This window comes from Pezoporus flaviventris, unplaced genomic scaffold (genome assembly GCF_033815535.1).
Source record: "Pezoporus flaviventris isolate CSIRO_AGI_PZ_B2104156 unplaced genomic scaffold, CSIRO_AGI_Pfla_v1 ptg000001l, whole genome shotgun sequence".
NCBI classification, from domain to species: Eukaryota; Metazoa; Chordata; class Aves; order Psittaciformes; family Psittacidae; genus Pezoporus; species Pezoporus flaviventris.
The window spans coordinates 22,735,071-22,756,778 of NW_026892549.1; the positions used below are offsets into that span (position 1 = coordinate 22,735,071).

Sequence of the window (21,708 nt, forward strand, 5' to 3'; positions counted from 1 at the left end):
TGAAGGGGTAGTTCAAGAATAAAACTCCAAGAGTAACTTAGTTCTTGAGACTCACAATCTGCTTCTGAAGCATTAATAGGAAATATCTTTCCTTGCTGAATTTTAACCTTGTCTATCTGGAAATACTTGAAAAAGAGCCTCCTTTTTTCTTGCAGCCCCCAGTTTGTTTCTGTGTAAACAGTGCACTTATTATTTACTGTACTTTCTCTTTGCACATGGAATTGCAAATATCAGACCAGTCTTTCAATCCCCCAACCCCATCCATTCAAAATAGCACAAAGAAAAATTATTTCTGTAACTTCTTTTGGTGTATAAGGCTTGTAGAGCCATTAGAAAATATGGTTGGAAACAGGAAGCATTTCATACTTGCCATCCTTTTCCTGTTTCTACCTTGAATTCTTCGTATGAAAATTTAATTTATGACTTGCAACATTCAGATACCTAAAGAATTATTTTTCATTTTATGTGGCCTTTCCTGAATCAGGCTCTCGCTAGCCCTCTCTTGAGCATTACATTACTATTGGCTATATCACCACAAGGTGGCAGAAAACTGACAGAGGTGCTCTGGTGATTTGCGGTTATCTCTGATAATTGAGATACGGTTGTTTTGTGTTTTTTTTTTAAATAAGAAATATAAGGTTGAAAACATGTTTTGTTTGGGTTTGATTTTTTTTTTCTGCTTTGAGGTTATAGTTATAAACCAAAAGTCTGGAGAATAGGTTTTATGTTTTATTATGCCGTTTAAGTGATCAAAGTACTCTTTTGGTCTAGGTAAATTGTCTAAACTATTACATTTTGCATAGATATAGAGTAATTAAGTCATATGCTGTAGTTCTTGAACTGGGCTGTGGCCTCCTGAGTACTAAACAAACATTAGATGCAAACTAGCCTTCATTAATTAGGCATAGTTTGCACCATACATGCTCCATAGAAGAAGGGGTCTACTGTCTTGTGTGCAATTTATTGTTCCATCTCAGGTCAGAGCTGTAGCACAGCATGTGCCAAAGGGAACAGAGCTAAGATGCAACTTGAACATGTTTATTATATTTTTAAGTGTCTAGGGAATTTGGAAGGTAGAAAATGGGAGTAGAAAATATTGTGCAAAATGCTTCCTCTGTTGGTGTTGGTTTTGGTTGTTTTTTTGTTTTACTTTTATTTTTACCTGCTTTAAACTGATGCGGGAGAGCTAATTTGGCCATTTAGCTGTACCATTATGCATCCTGATAACCATATTAATCTGTGGTCATTCTGTGACACTAATTTCTAATCCATGTCAAAACCAGCAATTTACAGACTAAGAACTAGATGAGAAGTGGAACCAGTCAAAGAAAATAAATTCTGATTTGTTTGATTTACTAGCCAATACCTACCGTATATGTCAAGTCTAGCAGTACAAGAGACAATACCAGCTTCGTTTTTTGCAGACAAGGTATACCAGCCAGCATCTGCTTTCTTGGCAGGTTGAATGAGGAGGCAGACATAGCCTGTTGTATCTTGATGCATGCTGGGAAAGTAGTTGTTTTGGAATTAGTATTTCTCAAGAACATAAGCAACTTTGAGATTTTACAATATGTACATTAAATATATATATATAGATAGGTGACAGCTTCTATTCTCAGAGAGGTAGCATTCCAAGACATTTTTAGCCAGTAGATTTGTTTTCAGTATAGCCTCAGCCAATGACAAGAGTAATTGAAATTTATTCTTCCTCCTCCCAGTTGCGCAAAGCCATCCTGTGACAGTGTGAGCTAAATTGTTACTCTGTATATTTTAATATTGGAACTTCTTATTGAACTCAACTAAACCCATGCAAAGCTGCCGTGAAGTCATATTGTATTTTTTCCTAGTTTAGAAGCTAGAAGAATAATGTAACAAAATACCAAGAACATTTCTAGAAAGTTGTGATATTCTTCACAACAATAACCAGAGCCACTCATAAACTTTCTCATGGCACCCTTTTCCATGAGAAAATGACTGAGTGGCAAAATCCTAGATTTGTTTGGCCAACGCTCTAAAATAAACTTGCTTCATTATTCCCTCCTCTTCTTTTGCTCTTCAGTGATCTCAGACTTCCTGGCTGCAGTTTCCAGGAAAAACTGTTTGGTAGTATATCGAGAACTGAGGCTCATCTGCTCGATAGGCTGCGGTTGGTCCTTATTATTAACCCAAGTGGTTCCCTCATTATTAAGGAAGAGCTGGGAGATCAGTACATCAAAAAGTGGCAGGAAGTTCTGAAATTTGAGGTTTTCTTTTCTTATGAACTAGAATGAAAAAGCAAACCAAGTAGCCCTGATGAAAAAGGGAACATTCACCATTTGCTCTCTGCACTACATAATTTGCCTTATGCTGAGGGTGTACTAGTATAGAAGCTTATGCATGTCCACGCCATGATACAAAAGAGGTCTCTCAGCTTTAGGCAGGAAAATAATAGTGAGCCAAGTTAGGGACAAACAAGGACAATGCTGGCCATCACTCACACGGACCTGTGCAAAAGCACTTGAAGCCTTTGGGGGCAGGCAGTCTGGTCATGACTGGCCAAAATACCAGAGTTGTTACAAACCTGATGTTATCTCCTAGCTTTGTGAGGTGTGGGAGGTTTCCCTTAGATATTTCTCTGCTAAGCTGAAGCAAAAACTCATTTTCTAATATATATATTCTAATAAATATATATTTAATTTCTTTCTGTGAAAGAACTGGAAATGAGGCTTTTAACTACAGTGTTTCCAATGTGTATAACCATAATTCCTGTGAAAGTACCAGTATTTGAAATATATCCTTGAGTAATATGCTTAGAGGCAGAGGAATAGGCTACAGGCTGTAGAAGATCAGGGTCAGGTGGACTTTTTGCAGAGGGGCAGTAATCTCTGAATGGGCACAGGGAGTCCACTGAAGGATTTTCAAGTAAGCTTGAAACACACCTTGTGATAGGTGTGCATTCATAACAAGTGCTGCTGCGGAGCCAGATTTCTTTACAGAAAGCCTGCAGAATATGCATGTAAAAATATAGTACTACTTGAAGCTGATCTCAGAGATCCAGTGACTCAAAATCCAGTCATTAGTTGAAGCCAAGTGAAATAAAATGTTAAAAATAAGAGTTATGTTGAAGTAGAAATCTTTAAAAAGGAAATGAAAGCAATTAATTTCTCATTAATTACAGCCAGGTGCATTATTTCATCAGCTTTTCTTTTGCAAAACCTAAAAAATAGCAATGCATTTGAATGAGAGATCTGATCCCAAACATTGTTCTATTTTGTCAGCAGGGATCAAAGTCTTTGCCTATGTTTGTGACCAAACTTTGATATCAGCCTCTGTATCTGATATGCTAAACTCTTTATTATTCCATTCTCTGGGGCATTCACAACCATGTTCTAACTGTTTTGAGTTTGAATTCATTCATAGAGCTAAACTGAGGAAAAAATAGTTGAGAGAAAGAATAAGTTGCTAAAATGCCTTAAAACACCCTATCATAGTATCTTTAATAAGAAGCTGCATATGCTGTGTCAGGCCTATGGCCTGAAAAGTCTATCACCACTCTCCAAATCAGTGGCAAATTATGCTCCATGCCTTTATTCTCAATCAAGGAAGTAGGTATTGTTCACCTCACAGTGAAGCCAGCTTTTAAAACTTTTTGTGGGTGAAAGAAGTTGTTTTAAGAACACCACCACCAGTACTTATAACACAGGTCTTCAAGTAAACAGTTAGTCCAGACACAAGAAACTCCAAGCATGGGTATGATGGTGCAGTACCTCATCCTCTCTCTATTTGATGGGATGGTCTCATTATCCTTCTTCCAGTAAAATATGGGGGGTGGCATTCCCACAACTCTGCACTCTAATCTGACAGGGTACCCTTCAGGAATACCACAGTTCTGAAGCTTCTCCAAAAACATGGGGGCTTTTTTCACTTCCTTTGCTGGAAAAGTAAAAAGAATTATTGAACAACAGATACTTTATTGTTTGTTTCACTTTAGAACAGTATGGAAGAACATGACCAAAAATTATTCTCATGATATCAAAATGGGTTGTAAATTTTTAATGGGATATTGGAAGGAAAATTAAATGCCATGACATAGCCTCTGTAAGGGACCATAAAGAAAGTAATAGGCAGAACTGATGTTCATAAAAGAATGTATGCATATCTAATGGCTCTAAACATACTACCATTGCAGGAAACTAATGTCAGATATATGAATTTCAATATCTCACACCTTGTAAGGCTTTACTAAAGAATAGTATTCAGATTTGTATTTTTCTATTTAAAAACATTTTTAAACTAATAAAATTGGGACTGAAACCTAGGAGACCTCAACATATATTATGAACTTAAACCCTATGCACTTTCTGGGGAGAATTTTGTCATTTTGCCAAGAGAAGAGATAAAGTGATGATGAGACAGAATTACAACCGTCTGTTAATAACAGGAGTGCATCTATTGACTGAGCACCAGGTCTGTTTCCTTCTATCAGATGAGTTTCATAACTCTTGAACTCCTGATCTCAGTGGATTAACTATTTATTTATACTTCTCTGTAGGGAAACTAAGCAAGGTACATTTGAAGAAATATGCACAAATAACTTCATCATTATGACTATTTTTTCAATGATTCTTACCTACAACAGTGAGCTCCAGACTAAATGAATTTTGTCCTGTTTTATTAGTGGCAAGGCAAGTATAAGTTCCAGCATCATTTTGTGAGAGAGGATCAATAAGAAGAGAGTGGACTCCAGTCTCTCTGACCAGCATCTTATGGGTGCCATCTGGTAGTACAGGTTTGCCGTTCAGAAGCCACGTCAGGTCTGGAGTTGGTAATCCACTAACCTAACGGACAGTGAAACAGACAAAGACAAATGTCAAAATGAGTCAAAACAGTAGGTAAGCCTTTTTTTTTTTCTTTTTTTTCAGATGCTATCTGAATGATGTCAAGGTCTAGAACAGAAAGACTGGGGTTTGTTTGGTTAGGGTTTTTTTAATTTCTCAGCTTCTGTTTTCTGCTGATTAGTTCCAAAAGGGAGAAATCCAGAAAATAAGCAAAAAATACATGAAATGCCTACCTTTTTCTTAGTCGGAAAGGAAGATACTTGGTTATATATCAGAGTCACAAAAGACTCCTAGTAATCTGCTAGTTTTCTGGTTTGTTTTTTTTTTTGTAATGCTGAGTATAAAACCCCTGGATCTAAACCACTTCAGAGTTTAATAGAGATGAAGTGTTTTACACAAATTACTTTGTTTCATAAATTTGATGAAGAATGATATAGTTCTTTGTAGCTGCTAAGCTTACATGCTTTAAAACACTACAGATTAAATATCTCTTAGAAAGCTTATTAGGCTGTATTATAGTCTTAAAGATCTTTCCAATCGATAGAAGTACTTACTCATGTCTAAAATACTGCTTTCCAAACAATATTCTACAAACCAGAGAAAGAGGGAAGTGGAACTTGCCTGAACGAGGACTGCTGTCTTCTAGGTTTGTGCAATACCAGACATGCTTTAAAGGCTTCATAAGCTCTGCGAGGATAGCAGAGCTAAGAATAACAAAATTCTTTGGCATGCTCCCTAGTAAGCTTTTCATTGTAAATTAGTAGTAATGAATCCTGTTCATCTTCAGGACATTAACTTGTGCTTCAGAGCTTCTACCCTCTTCAGGGTAAGAGACATTCTGGAGTGTGGAAGAGGTCAGTGTCAGCACTACCACCTTTGCTGCACTAGTGGGACATAGAAGTACTACTAAAATACATTGGAGCAGATGACTTTCTTAAAGCTTTCAACAACAGGATATTTCCTGCATGTACTCTAGCCTCTGACAACTCTCTCAGGTCAGGATTTGAATCTGTAAATGGGGATCTTTCTGCATCTGTGCATGCCAGGGAAGCATAAAATTAACTGGGCCCTGTTCCCTCTTTTCAGGGAATATTAACCTTCACTAATTCAGTCCAATACAATGGAAACATTTGTTTGAACAGAATGCAACATGCTGAATCCTCTGTTTCTCATGGTTTTGTGCTATTCTGGATTATGTTCAAGAATCTGATAATGGAGCAGAGTTCAGACTGGTAAAGGGCACAGTGCACATGTCTAGTAATTTGAACAACCTTGTAAGTAAGACTTCTGTTTCTGGGGTTGTGTTTTCTATGTTCTTCATTCCGTATAGCATGTGTTGAAAAGAAATACCATGAATCATCTCAGATACAATGGCAATAAGAAATAATTTTTTTAAATGTAGCATTAAAACTTTAACAGGTGTTCACCCATGCATTAAAAAACATGAAAATACCTAGCAATCCATGTACACAGGTAGAGAAAGTAAGAATTAGCAGATGAAATACCTTACAGTCCAACCTACAAAGTCGACCTTCATGTGCTACCATGTCACCTGGAGCCTGTAGAAAGTATGGCCTGAAAAAGCGTTCTTGAACTGCCTCTTTGTCTCCTTCTTGCACCCGAGATCGTGTTCTGCAACACAAAAATTGCATGTATATGTTTGGAAGGCAAAGCTTTTTCCTAATGCTTAAAAAGAGGAAGAAATTGTCAAAAAGGATGAACAGATAGAGTTAAATAAAAGGGTAGAAAGAAATGGACTGATTGAAATTAATACTTGCATATTTTCCACTTAGAAAGATTACCAAATTAACTACATCATGTAGTTATCATTGGATTCCCAGTCTATCCTTCATTTCTTTTTGCCTTCTTTTAGCTAAATTTCATCTTGCTAATCCATCCCTTGCCTTTACTGCAACAGTTAAATAAAATAATACTTTACACTTAAGCTTTCCTGTATTTGAAGATGACCTTCAAAAATACTACATTCTACAAGTGAACTTTTGGGTCACTTCCATTTTATCATTGAGAACTGAAGTAAGAGTGCATTAAGGTACAGTAGCTAGTTATTTTGAACACCTTCAGTAAGAAGCATAAAGAGGGTCTGAAGGACTTGTCTTTTTTTACCTGTGAGGCTGAGCTGTTGATATTCGGCCCCGAACAGGGATACTCTGAACCATCAAGTGGCCTGAACAACTGATTCTCCCCTACAAATTACAATGGAAACAGGATTAATAGTTGGTTAATAGCTTATTTTGTGTAATGTACAAATATTTATCATTTACAATGGAATAGGATTTATTTTATAAAGTAGCTGAATTATAGTATAAATATTACTTTTTCAAAGCAAATGCTATTATCATGTGGTGGAATGCAAGTTAGGCAAGGGTTTCTTTGTGTATCTAGAGCAGTGTGTTTCTCAGGCTCTTCAAGGCTATGGCAATGTATTTAGCAGTGGTGCTATGTAAGCCAGCCTGAGCAGTGTCTGTCCCTCCTTGTTCGTTCCTGCCACTGTCTCTCCACAGGGACTAGCATACATGTTTGTGCAGTCACACAGAAACTGGAAAGTAGTTGGGCTGAAATATAATTTTAAAAAAAAGGAAAAATTCAAACTGGAACAAGTTGCCTGATCTACTTGAGTGTACTGCTAAATAAACAAGTTAACACATGGGGTGAAGGAGAATGGTATTGGGGTATGAGACTATTTGCAGATCTACATTTTTGCATCCTAAGAATAGAATAGTTGTGTTTAGTAACACTTCCAAATTCGATGTAACTCTTTGTTTCCTCTTGCTCTATTCTTTCTGCCTGATATATGTCTGTTTTCTCACCACATCTCAAAAGGTAGCTGTCAGCAGCAGGGATGGTGGGGTCAGAAGGTAGGACAGGAGTTACTAATGTGAAAAAATATCCTTAATGATTTGTGACTGGGATGTGTAAGAATAGGGCAGTAGTTTCATCATTCTTCATTACATGGTTTCCTCTCTTAACCTCTGAAGCAATTTGATTTTTGATAGTCACCACTCAGTGTCAGACTAGGTGGCCCAATCTCTGTTCCTTTTAACATATATTAGAAAAAGATGAAACAAGAATTTTTGTAGTGGAAATTCAAACACCTTACTTGTGGGTTTGCAGCCATAATTGTATAGTTGCCATCATCATCATTAGTGGAAGCTTCAATATGTAAAGAACATGTTCCGTCTTCTTCTCTGTTCATTTTGAAATGCGTGTTTTTCTTTGAAATCTGCTTGCCATCCTTGAACCAGTATACCTGTAGTGATCAGACAACCCCCAGCGACTTAACACTTGCTACCTGTAGTCAGGAACTTGTGAGGCAGTCCATGCATTGCATCAAGGCCTGATACATGCTCAGAAGAACATATTTTTATTTTAGAAAGTCACTACTTTCTAAAATAAATAATATATTATTTGTTTTAGAGCTCTTTCCAGAGATCCATGTTCTTAGGAATGAGGCTTTCCAGAGGGACGTATAGAAAATAGCATTTTTACTCCTTTACCGCTAACAGTGAGAATGACCTACCTTGGGAACAGGTATTCCAACTATTTTGCAAGTGAATGTAATCGGAGATCCTTCCATTACCCGAAAGTGCTTAAGTCTCTTATCAAATATTGGTGCTATGTATTTGCCTGTAGGGATTTCCTCATGTTGGACTTCATCGTCTGATTCATCCACGGGGGTACGTTCAAGGCGAAATTCTATTTCATTCATCAGCCTCTGCTCAAAGCTTGAAATCCTGTATTCCTGTAGAGTGAGAGAGGCACGGTTCTGAACAAGACAAGTTGTGTTCTGTAGTGTTTGCAGTTGTTTGCCCTTTTAGACTAATTTTAAAATTAGTGAAAACAAAAAAGCCTACATAAACTAGGACATATTGAAACAGTTTGAATTTCATCTGCTGACAGAGATTCTCATAGCCTCTTAAATTTGCTGAATATAACTAATGAAACTGAGTTTTTTCAAAGGCAGTTAAAAAATCAATCATGTAATTGCTCCACCTCCCTATGAAATAAATATACTCTTGCACACTGTTGATCAAAAAAGATCATTAAGGTATACCACATTTTTGAGGATTTATTGTTCAAATATTAGTCATCTGCTAATTACAGAAATGAAAAGTGCTATATATTTCAATTCAGAATTAAATAAGGAAAACTATACCTACTAAATGAGAAAGCTAGGAAGAAAATGAAATATTTTCTGGTAATTTGCCCTCAGGTTAAAACTTGACCAGATTTCTAGCTGATGTAACTGAAAAAGCAGAACACACCACATCTAAATCCTTAGAAGATTAAACAGATGATATAAGAAACTCAGTCTATTCCTACCATAAATGACCATTTCCAGGTAGTTTGATGGGATTATGACTCTCCTCCTAATCCCCTGAAGTCAATTAGAAACCTGTCTACTTAGGTGTTTTACATGAGGATGACTCTTATGTAGATCAAGAGGCATTTGGCCAAATGTCTCTTGCTGTGACATGTGAAGCTTCAGAACAACAGCCAGCTTCAGGTTTTCACACCAAATGAATGTTTATCCTGGGAATGGTGGAGCACTACAGATACACCTGAATTGACTTCTCTGGTAGCAGATGCTGCCTAGCTACACTAACATAGACAGCTGCAAGAATGTCTTGCTTAATGATAATAAACTGTCTTACAGGGAAGCTTGTATTACGATATGTAGGCCTGTAGCAGTAACCAAATCAGTTTGCTCAGACCTGGCTTTATGCAATTTGCAAGTCCAGAGCTTGTATTCCTGCTTCTGTTGGAGGACACTGACATCGCTGTGAGCAGGCGTGTTTTATTCTGCTGTGGCAAGCTTGGGTCTTCAGAATCTCACTTTAATCTGTCAAATAGTGCTATTACAGTGGGTTTTGTTGCTTTATTATAGGAAAGAAATGATCTGTGGCTTCCAAGATAAGTACTTGAGCAATTCTGAAAGTCCAATTTTCATAATTCTAATTTTTTAAATAGATTTTACAAACTGGTTAATAGTATATAAGGCTGTAGCCTATCCTTAAGTATATTCCATTTCCTGAAAAAAAAAGCAACTTTCAGAAAAAACATCTTGTCTGAAATGTTATAAAAAGTAAGAGAACCAGCAAAGATCCCTAATCACTGGGACTTACATCCCTGATCATTTAGCCATTTCATGATACTGCTGATTATGCTCTTGACCAGTAGTTTCCAAATAGTAAGGAGCAAAAATGGAGAGGCAGCATAAAATTTTCACTGACAAAAATCTTCTGATTTCTTCAGGAGACCAAGGAAACAGAAGTAGCAAAAGGTTGAGAGGTTATAAGGCAGCTTTGAGGAGAAAGGGATCTGTAAGACTTGGGGGTGAGAGGAAGAAAACATGGCAGCCACAAAGTAAAAAAGGTAAAAATTGCATGGTGAAATAAATACCCTGGTAATACCTGATATTGGTACTGTAATGGTAGATGTTGAATATCGGTCTCTTAATCTAAAATGTTTTTTGGGGGGTGTTGCTGTAAGGTCAGCTCTAGTAAGGTCTAGCTGAGGTGAGAAAAGGCAGACAGCTGAGTAGGGAGGAAAGGACTTTGATGAATGAACTCCCATTACTAGAAACTGCGTCCTCCTTCCACTCCTCCCGTCTCTGACACTGCAGGGGCTGTCCTCCTACACAGCTTTGGAGCAGTGCTGTTAATTACAAGGTAACAGGAATGTTTACAGGGAGCTTAGATCGCTCAGTCTCTCCTTCAAGATACCTTTCTTACCTTTAATGCTGTCTCTCCGCTCTGACAGACAGTCTGCTCTCTGATACTTTCTTCAAATTACCCCTGCAAATACAGCTTTGCCAAGCAGTTTGTGAGCTTGCAGGCCTGTAGAAGTGTGCAAAAGGGTAGGAGCTAGCCACTAGATGGTACCACCACAGCTGGTAATTCTCAAGCAGCCTTAGGAAGTTTCATCTTGTTGAGCTTTTTTCTTTCACACAGCATGTCTCAACAAATCACTTTAATAGATCAAATTCTAATCTCAGTTAAGCCAGTGTAAAACTTGAGATTCTTGGATATCTGATCAACCGAAGCTATTATTTTTCAGTTTAGATGGTGAGAGCCAGTTAAAGTCTTCCAAGAGAAAGTTAAGCAATCAGTTTTCTACATTTGATACTGAGAAAAAGGCCTGTGTATTTTTAGGAAGGAAGAATCAAGTAAAATTCAGGGACTGACTACTGAGTTCTAAGAAGCAGCCATGTCATCAAAATGTACTGCAGTCATAATATGTTTCTAGCATCTCACATAAATTAAGGAATTCAAACCCAAATACTTTGTTGCAAGCAATGTGCTGAAGAACATATTTGGAGTTTTGGTTTCTTTCTACTTCTTTGAGAGCTTTCAATAGTTTCCTTCAAGTTGTTTTAAGTAGTTCTTAGCAGCAGAGAGCAGAATCTGTGGCAAAGAAATGACCTATTGAGAAAGGGTTACTTTGGGTGTTTGTATTTTCCAGTAGGACCTGAAGCTACTATATGTATAATTCTTTTAAGAATGAAATTGTTTTCAGGAATTTCACATGCTGTGTGGCCTTTGTAAATGTGGTGGCTAATTAGGATTAATTGAGGTAGGGCTTATCTATTTCTCCCCTTTCCATTATCTAACGATCTGGCACATGCATAAAGGTCAGAGCAACATTGCAAGTATGGTACCAAAAGTCTCATTTCTGCCTGTTTAAACATGCTACCATTTATTGTGTAATGAGACTCTCAAAAATTATGTAATTTCTGAATATTGGTTATATGACAACATCATTATAAGTGCAGTTTTGCATACATGTTTCCCATTTATCATATTTGAGCACTTTTGAGCACTGTTATTGCCTTTGCAAAGATAAGCCATTTTTCAAGTGTTAGGTATGTTTGGAGGGCAACAGAGCTGATGGATGCAGTGGGTGAAGTAACTCACAAATTGGTTTTCTCCAAAGCTAGTCGCAGTAAGTCTGTGAAGAATTTCTACTTGGAGAAGGCAACTCTGAACTCAGATTAGAATAAAATGAGTAGGGATGAAAAGTGTTAAGATTTATAGTCAGATAGCAATCTGGAAGCAGTGGTCTAGAAGGCTAAAAAATGGAAGAGGGCTTTTGCAAGAGCAACAGCTTTTAGATTTTAAGTACAACACAATAAAGAAAAAACGAAAAAAAAGTAAGGGGCCTGCATCTGCTCTCACATATGAAACTGTTCAATCTGCATAATCTGCAAATCAGCAGACCAGTTATTTACTGCCCAGTGAACCTTACCAACAATTAATATCATTTTTTTATGGCAGTACATAAATCTGTCACTGGACTATCTTACTTGTATACAGTCTTGAACTTTAGTGAGTGATACGCATGTTTCATTAGACCTACAAAATGTGTATGTGATGACTTTTTTTCAGAATTATGTAACTAATCTCTAGATCAAGATTTTCTTTAGTTCACTTTTGTGGTGACTGTGTCAAAAGCAGGTTTTGGAAATGAAAATTGCTAATGACAAGAATAATGTTTGAGATTAAAAAGGCAGTATTGTACTTTAAATACATTCTCAATTGTATGTGGAAGATGAGGGAATCGTTGCTTGCTCCATGAAGTGAGCTTTTCATGATATGGTGTTCTCTAGCAGAGGGAAGTAATGGTGCTAGGAAGACATTAGCATTACACTTTGAAGGCATCCCGTTAATGAGTAAGATGTTGACTCCAGAACAAAATGCTACAGAGTGGAGATAAAAGGGAATGAAGTACTTCAAGCTAATGGGAGAGTCCGGTATTGTTTATAGTTGAGTTTAGTCAGCAGTTTTTCATAATTTTTTTTTTTTTTTCAGATTCACTGGTGTCCTAAAGAAGTTGTGGTATATAATATTAATAGTGTAGCGTTTATGTAGTCATAGAATCATAGAATAGTTAGGGTTGGAAAGGACCTTAAGATCATCTAGTTCCAACCCCCCTGCCGTGGGCAGGGACACCTTACGCTAAATCATATCACCCAAGGCCTCGTCCAACCTGGCCTTTAACACTGCCAGGGATGGAGCATTCACAACCTCCCTGGGCAACCCATTCCAGTGCCTCACCACCCTAACAGGAAAGAATTTCCTTCTTATATCCAGTCTAAACTTCCCCTGTTTAAGTTTTAACCCGTTACCTCTTGTCCTGTCACTACAGTCTCTAATGAAGAGTCCCTCTCCAGCATCCCTATAGGCCCCCTTCAGATACTGGAAGGCTGCTATGTCATAATGACCTACAGATGAAACCAAACAATGCTGATAAAGCTAATTAATATCTTCTATTTCCTCTACTCCATAGGTAGTGTGAGGTGTCCCTGCCCATGGCAGGGGGGTTGGAACTTGATGATCTTAAGGTCCTTTCCTGATCTTAAGGTCCTTTCCAACCCTAACTATTCTATGATTCTATGATTCTATGGTGCAGGTGTAAGTTCTCTAACCAACTAACATAAATTAAACTTTAGAGCAATTATTTTCAAGCTGCAATTCACCTAATGTTTCCTGTCTCTATTTTGGATCTGAAAAGTGTTATGTGACCAGTGTATAATTTTTTTTCCTGGCAGATGTGCTGAACATATGAATTTCTTACAAATGTCACTTCACTAAGAAATATGGGCAGTTCTTCCTTTTCATGTGTCTGCTTGCAGAAGAAAATATGATAGTGGAGGCAATGCATTTCATGGGGCCACTTTGAAGTTAATCATGGACAGGTTTTCTCTCGCATTTCTTGAGTGCATGTGATCCTGAATGTAGGTACATACACAGAAAAAGGTGTCAAAAGCTGCAATTTGTCAAAACATGCATATTGCTGCACTATCAACACTGGGCAGTCAATTCAGGTGACTGCTTCTCTGCCCATGGAAGACACAAGAGTCACTGTGTTTCCACACAAACACCACAGGCTCTGCTAAGAGCCGTGCAGTCTGACTGCATGTTGGGACTGGCTATTTTAAGGAGTTATGTTCAAAATTACATTTTAAATTAGAAAATATTGAAGTTAGGGTTCCCACAGCCCCAAAGTATTGCCTGTGTGTTGTGCTCATACTTAAGTGTTTGTCTTTCTAATTGTATTGTTTAGTGTGCATATATATGCTTTATGAATTACGAGACTAAGTTAACATTGCTGTGAAAATGTTAATACCAGAACACATAGACTGAAGGTGTTATACCAAATTTCTTATAAAGAACAGAAATCTCTGAAATAAGTGGAAATACACCATTGTATAGAGAATATAATCTTGGATGTTTTTCCTTGTTTTGTAGATTATCTTCTAGGATTAGTAGGAACAGAAAATAGTTGTTAATACAGCTTTCTGAAGAACTGTCTTTATCACATAAGCTATAAACCTATTTCTGAATGTGATTACATAAGTGGAGTAGGGCAAAGTGTTTGTGGTTCAGACAAATATTTCGTAAAGTGTCACACAAAGAACAAGTAAATGTGATCACTGGGTACAGTGTTAAAACTAGGCTGCAGTTCAGCATTTTGAGGAGACTAAGGGAAAGAGTACAAAGGTTCAAGCTCTATTGCTGGGTCAAAAATGTAGGGTGCTAGTTGCTTTTTGGCAACTTTCCTGGATCACAAAATTTTCACAGAAAGGAATTCACACACTTGTTTAATATAGTAGCCAGATATTTAAAATTGTGCTGTCTGCCAGCTAGAAAACTGTAAAATTCATGCTCCTATCTAGAGGTGTAAATGTTCTGTGCAAATTAGAATATATATAATGTATATAATAATTTATGTATAATTATATCTACATATGCTCAATAGACTGTAACTTTTGAAACTTGGATAGCTCACATACAAGCATTAGTGAAAAGCAGTGGTGGTTGCATTAATATTGTCAGGGTGTAGTTGGAAGGTCAAAAGACTTAAAACCGGCCAGAGAAACGCTAAGAAAAGCACTGGTAAATATGTCTCAAGCAGTTGTGTACTACTTTTCTCTAGCCATTAGTATCACCTTGTAAGTGGGCTGTGCAACATTATTGCCACAGAGACATGTAGCGTATTCAGCATGATTTGCAGCATAGCTGAATCTGTTTAGCTGCCAGCTTTAGTTGCTGTCAGCAGTATTCCCCTGCTTCCCTCCCTGCTCATATTCCCTGCTCAGATTCATATACTCCACATGTCCCTCCTGCCATTACTGGTGGTCAGTGACATGTTTTGCAGGAGTGAGGTGGAGGAAAGTTAACCCCAAAATGGGGGGTGGGGGAGTGGGGTGTGTCAAACAAGTTCTACTGGAAATGTGGAAATTTGGGGCACATGGAGAAGCAAAATGCAGCTTCTCTTCTGGCGAGCCTTTGCAGTACCTTTGCAGTATTGTTGTAGTGTGCTGCTGGATGGTGATAATTTGTCCAGTATGGCAAACAAAATCTTCTCTCAATGCAAGTCATTTTGAAGGTACAGATTCACATAATTTTCTCTCTGTGACTGGTCTGTTTGACCCCATCACCATAATTTTTTTAGCACCTAACAGCAAGGCACCCTTCAAGACAAGACTATTACCTGCATTTTATGTATGAGAAACTGAGACCTAAGGAAGCTATTCAGCCTGGTAAAGTAACACAGAAAGTCTGTGACAGAGCAATGAGTTGTATTGCTCTATCACAGAGCTATACAACCAGGAAAAAAAAGCTAGATCTTGAGTCACGTAATCTAGCCCCTGGGCCATTCTGCTACCTGTAACCTTTTTGGCAAAAATGGCAATTGCATAGATTGTAGTAATTCCTGTAAGTTTCTTAACACTTCTGGGTGTGAATATGAATTCTAAAATCCTGGGTCTATTGAAGTTAAAACCTATCTTGCTGTTGACTTTAGCATGCTAACAGCTAGTATCAAAATAATCTGGCATTAGCGTAGTAACCCGTGGAAATTACCAGAAATAGAATGGCTAGGGGAACTTTATTTGAATGTTGATTCTCATATACTGTATAAAAAACTAAATTCTGTTTGTCACTTGTTGCCACCTCCAGACAGATTTCACAATTTAATCCCAGTTTTGTGACTTTTATTAGATTGGCTTTTTGGCAGAGACACTCTAAATCTAGTTGACAGTTTATCTAAGAACTGACATATATTGCATCTCAGTGTCTGTTTCCAAGCTTTAACTTTCCTTGGCTTTAAAGTCTAATCTCAGCTACTCTGACTGAAATCTTCTGTTTAGTTTGGATTCTCTCTCCTTTCCCTCCCCCCTCCTATTTCAGCAGTGGGAGTCAAAAACAATAGATCTAATGTGCATGCTTTTCTTTACTTATGTCCCATGAAGATGTATCACTGAAGTGATTTATTTCTTGCAGATGAATTTTGTTGGGCCGTCTTACATGGCACAAGACATGAATATCATGCTATGCCTATGAAAACACAAAGCCTTGAAGAGTTTAGCAAGTCATCTTTGGTACATGGCTAGACAATATTCTAAATACAGTTCAGCTCTGTGATTGAGCAAGAGGAAAACAGAAAAGCAAGCAAATGAGGTTTGTATCTCTAAACTTCCACAGATGTGCCAGCTAGAGCAAGTGGCTTAGGAGTGTGTGGGAAAGCATGAGGAGCTCAGGTTCCCTTTCCTAGGGGAAGAGTTCTGCAAGCCAAGACCCTCATGAGGAAAACCTGTCTGTACTTTGTTGTTGATTAGATCTGGGTCTTGAGAAGACAGCTACAAGTGGTTGTTCATTTATTCATTCCCATGATAATTGGGAGTTCATACCTACTGATATCAAGAACTGGTAGTTTGTCTTGGTCAGGTTCTTAAATCTCTTCTCACTTCTAGTACAGATCAAACAAGCTACTGTGAGGACTCCTTGTGATTTAATTCCCATCCTTAATCCAAAACTGCCTACATTTGCTGACCTTTGAGAGATGATGTGAAGCTTGGTTTTGACCAAGATTTTGGGGGTGATTGAAGTAAGTGTAATTCTTATGCTCTGGGGAACAGAGTTCTTAGTGATGCTTGGGACCTTTCTGAGGCTGACTGCTTAGTATGAGAATTGAGAGGTGGTGATTCTGTCTGATCAATGTTGCGGTGTTAGTGGCCTGTGTGATGAGTTGAGTTCTGCATGTGACTTTACAGGCTGTGGTTTTAATGATCTAAAAGCTTTCAGACAAATCCTGCATCTCTTCTACTTTGAAATTTCTTCCAAAATATTTCCTAGCAAAAATAAAGAATATTCATGTAAGGGCTGTACATAATTTTCTAAACAGCTGTAGATTTACTCTTCATCCTAAAATAAGGCAGTGATAATTCTGTTGTCTGGGTCTTACAACAGGACACAACCAACCAGCATTGCCACATTATATTCTTCATAGTAAATGATACAGATATGTGAGCATAGTCTGTAGTTCTTATAACCAAAGGGCATAAGCCAGGCCCAGGTACTTAACTCTCCTTTCCTTTATTATTGCACAGTTATTTCTTTTTCTTTATTACTGTACAGGGTTTTGAGGTTTAATTATCTCATTTTTCTATTTTATATTATTTGCATAGCAAAGTTTTGAGGAGGCAATATAATTAATTTCTAAGGTTTGCCTGTAATGCTGAATTTCCTCTATTTATAGTCCTGTTGCTGAAGCCTGTAAATGTTTTCAAATACCAAGGTAAGAGAATCAGTTTGTATGACACATTTATATTTTTTCCATTTGCAAAAATTCCCCCAAATTCTCTGTCTGCCGTTTTCTCCTCACACATCTTTTTGTTCCTACATGACATATTCTGACTAAACATTACCAAGATATTTTACTTGTAAGGAAGATAAAAAGCCCAACAGACAAAACTGACAGGTTTTGGGAAGCGGAGGTAACACTGGCTGTGCTCTTCTTTCATCAAATGGTGTGGAAGCTCAGGTATTCACTGAGGTTAGGAGACTTGGATGCTTTGTCTTACAGGATTTTAACCTTAGTCTCCAAGAGGAAGCTTTGAGCTCTATGCTAATAAAACATTACGGGGCTGGAGTTTCACTTTTGCAGATGTACTGAAACAGCCACTGCAGCAAGGACAACAATCCAGGTGTTTGTTCTAGTTCCTAGGCAGGAAAGTGATTATCTTTTTCTGTCTCAGTCTGTTTCTTTTCTCCAACCCAAACTAGAAGAAAGGATTCTAGCAGCTTCCTCAGACAATCCTAACCATTAAGCTGAAATGCTCTCCAAAATGTCCTGCTAAAGGAGGGCCTGTTCCACACTGCCTGAAAGTATTAAGTTTTATTCATTAGGCAGGAGAAGGTGAGAGACAGGCTCAGGTCTCCTGTTAAGGGAGCTGTTCTGAAAGGTGGAATTTCCAGATTTTTATCCTGCTGACTAAAGATGCTTAATTATTTGTGCAACCTGGGACAGCACCAACAGTACACATACTCACTGGCAAGGAGCTATGCTGTCCTTATGGGAGTTGTGTACCGACTGTCTTCAGGCCAAGAAAGAAACTGTTTCCTGTATCCTGGGATTTGTCCCAACCTCCTTCTGCAATTGTGTAAAGCTAATCCTCATTTAGCGTGTCTTCCATTTGAAAGAACTGAGCAAATCTAACTGAAGATGTTTGATTTCACTGAACCACGTTTTTTTCAACACTCCTAATTGTGATGAAATTTAGCTTGGCAGTATAGCAGACAGCCATCTGCATGAATGACAGGTATGGTGTGGGTTTGTTTTGTTTTTGGTTTTTTTTTTTTTTCTGGTAAAAATGACAGCTTGTTATTGCAGGTACTTGATCAAAGTTACAGCTAGAATCTTAGCAAAATCATATTTGTATTTCTGTCAGCACTGCATGATTGTCATAGCTGTAGGAGACCAGAATCTAATCTGTTCTGTCTCATGCAGCATCAGCAAAATTACCAACTATGTTCTGATTCTGTATTTCTTTATTGTTGGTGATGAATGATGTACTGGATGAAACAGAAGGAGTACATCTGGAATACTGGATATCATGCTGAGCGTGTAATGCTGACACTTAGGAAAATCTTGACTTGTAAGCTAAACATTTTTCATATGGAAGTCACTGATAGATAATAAATAGAGCACCAGAATGTAAATCACTCATGTTTATTACTGCACTTTATATAGTAATGTAAGTCAATACCAGTGCTTTAAAGCACAGACTTGTCATCTGCAGCTTTCATTCTGGATGATCCATAGATGTTACGCAGGTATTTTAAATGAGACCAAATGCTGCTATTGAAATATGGGGTTACAATACCATTCTCTAAATAAAAATACTGTATAGGATGCATTTTATGAGAAGAATTTTTTAAAATAGCATGTAGAAAATACAAGGAAGCCAACACTTTGAGATTCTGATTGGATGCTGTACTCCTTTCATTATGCAGTGATCTCTCACACAGAGGAGAGTTACATTCATGTGTATGGGAAAGTGAATAAGGAGCCCCTCCCTACCATTATAATAACCAATTTAATGCAGATGTGCTATATATAGGAATAAAATGTCTCCTTTTTAATTCTTTGTTAACTATAAGAGGAAAAAACAGGACAAAATCAATGGGTGTGTATCCAGCATTCCAACATATTATTCTCATGATATTGATTGTTCTAAAAACGGCAAAGCAGTAGGAATTTTGAAAATATTATGCATTCTCTATCTCTTTAAATAATCGCTGCTTTCAGTTAGGAGAAAACTCAGACTTGAGTTTTCCTCAGTCAGTCTGAGCAGTGGTCTTCTTGGATGTGGAAGAATAAAATCTGAAGTGGTTAAAGGTGGGAACTGGGGGGAAAATGAGGGAACTTTTATTGAGCAATCCTAAAATTGTTTGCTAGTTCATTACCATTGGCATTCTAATTACCATAACAATTAGAGAATTTCCAGCTTTGAAGTTCTTCAGTGTTTGGGTGATATAGGAATCATTTGGTCTCAGAGAGAATAGCAAATAAGTATATAAATAACTTGCGCTGTCAGCAGATAACTTTGACACTAGTAGTGGTCATTGTTTCTAAAGGGGTTATCATGCAGTTAAGTTAAAACACTGATAGGTATTTCACAGTAGCTCTCTAAATAATTTGTCTTATTACCATTGCAAGTACAAATTGTAACACTTGTGATTCATCTGCAAAACATACCGCTTGCCAGTTGTTTTACTCAAAGTGCTTTGGCAGCATGATCTGTCAGAAAGGTCAACAGCAAAACTAAAAAAACACAGGGATTACACTGCAGTTGTCCACAGAGGGCAGTTTGCTCCAGAGACTCCATGGCTTTCTGCTTACCTTAGCATGTTCTCTGTCAGAAGGGCTAACAGATTGTGAAAACTTCCCTTGTCAACAGCAGATCAGGGTAAGCCATTATTTGCTGCATTAAGCCTGAGCTGACGGGACATCTTGGGAGGGCTCTGGGGCCAAGGTGAGAGTAGCATAATCACCTATACAGCTATATAGCTGTCCTTGGTGTGTCCTACTGTTAAATGAAGGCACTTGAACCTGATTTACAGTGATTTCAACTTCAAACCATAATTTCATTTTTTATTTCTTCTTTAATTTCATAGACACTGACCAGATCTGGTGAATTCATTGATTCCAATTAAGAATGAACTGATATTTAGTTCCTTGAACTCTGGAAAAGGCTTCATATTCTGCTAAACATTACTAATGCCTAAAGTTTGGTATATACCAGTAACAGGTACCAAAACCTTTGTTAGGTTCTGTCGTGGTTTAAACCCAGTCAGGTAACTTGTTCACTCACTCCCAGTGAGTGGTGCCGAGCTGACAACAATCGAGGTCCGTGTCCGTCTCCCCCCCGCCCTGCACCAGGGCTCTCCCCTTCCCCGCTCCCGGAGGAACGGGGAGGGGGATCGAGAGAGTGCAACTCCCACGGGTTGAGACAAGAACAGTCCAGCAACAAATCACCACCGCTACTATCAGCTAAAACAATGATAAGGGAAAATAACAAGGGAAGAGAATACGATACCACCGGCCAAGAAAACGAGTTCCACCCGGAAGCCCCTGTCCTTCCGGGTAACTCCCAGTTACCCCCCACCCCGGGCATGACGTGCTGTGGTATGGAATACCTCCCCGGCTAGCCCGGGTCAGGCGCCCCGTCTCTGCTTCCTCACAGCTTCCCCTCCTCCCTGGCAGAGCATGAGCCTCACAGAGTCCTTGGTCAGGGTAAACATCACTTAGCAACAACCAAAAACATTGGCTTCACCAACACTGTTCTCAAACTAGAAGTCAAAACACAGCACTGCACCAGCTAACATAAAGGAAAAACATGACTGCTACTGCTGAACCCAGGACAGGTTCCTAACAAGTTCCTGTCAATACATGTAATTTAGGAGATTCGGAAAAATAGGTTTAATGCTAAACATTGGATACTGCATTTTAGTTCAACCAAAGTAAAACCAGAAACATTTTCTTAAACGGTTTGTTTACTCCTTAATGTGTGTTAAAAATATACAGTGTATGGATGTGTACGTGTGCAATGAGTTGAGCAACTTGTGAAGTGAAAAAATGAAATCAAATGCACAGAAGCTTCCATGAAAAGAAGGAAGTTTTACATTCCTACTGGTCTCTAACAGAGATACTCAGAAAAATAAAAATGCCACATAGTCACAAAGTAAACCCTCTACAGCTGCAACCCCTCATACTTCCTATTTAAAGCTCCAGTTTGCTATTCCAAACCTGTACTTACCAAAAAAGCTCACCCTGCAAAGTACTGTAGCAGCTCAAACTGCACAAACACCTTTTGTACCACAATACATGTCTTGTTCATGAGTGAAATTTATTTTAATAGCACTCATTTTTCTTACCTGCTGACTACTTTGTTGATTTACATCCTCTCTGAAATGCAGTTTTCTTTCCAGGTCCTTCACAAGTGCAGCTTTATTTTCCCGAATAGAATCATCTGTTGCTAATGGCAGAGGCCTCAGATTTTTCTTTATTAATCCCTGGGTTGGGC

At 38.1% G+C, this 21,708-nt stretch overlaps 2 protein-coding genes across 6 annotated transcripts in view; one reads left to right on the top strand and one right to left on the bottom strand.

Moving 5' to 3' along the window:
* Positions 1–21,708, top strand: part of PBLD (phenazine biosynthesis like protein domain containing) — a 68,243-nt gene that overhangs the window by 43,633 nt on the left and 2,902 nt on the right. Inside the window, exon 9 of one of the 3 annotated variants that reach the window (XM_061448388.1) lies at positions 20,300–20,334. The exons of 1 other annotated variant lie outside the window; for it this stretch is intronic. In XM_061448388.1, the coding sequence (XP_061304372.1) occupies positions 20,300–20,319 (20 nt within the window). In that variant the 3' untranslated portion in view covers positions 20,320–20,334. Of the gene's footprint in view, positions 1–4,657; positions 4,831–20,299; positions 20,335–21,708 lie in introns of those variants that run through there. One more of the 3 variants, XM_061448395.1, reaches the window with a different exon arrangement.
* Positions 1–21,708, bottom strand: part of MYPN (myopalladin) — a 74,419-nt gene that overhangs the window by 1,663 nt on the left and 51,048 nt on the right. For all 3 annotated transcript variants that reach the window (XM_061448303.1, XM_061448289.1, XM_061448295.1), the window contains 8 exons: positions 21,560–21,707; positions 8,356–8,577; positions 7,936–8,085; positions 6,942–7,021; positions 6,323–6,449; positions 4,610–4,817; positions 3,747–3,912; positions 1,371–1,504 (listed from right to left, as the gene is read on the bottom strand). In XM_061448303.1, coding sequence (XP_061304287.1) covers positions 1,371–1,504; positions 3,747–3,912; positions 4,610–4,817; positions 6,323–6,449; positions 6,942–7,021; positions 7,936–8,085; positions 8,356–8,577; positions 21,560–21,707 — 1,235 coding nt within the window. The remainder of the gene's footprint in view (positions 1–1,370; positions 1,505–3,746; positions 3,913–4,609; positions 4,818–6,322; positions 6,450–6,941; positions 7,022–7,935; positions 8,086–8,355; positions 8,578–21,559; position 21,708) is intronic.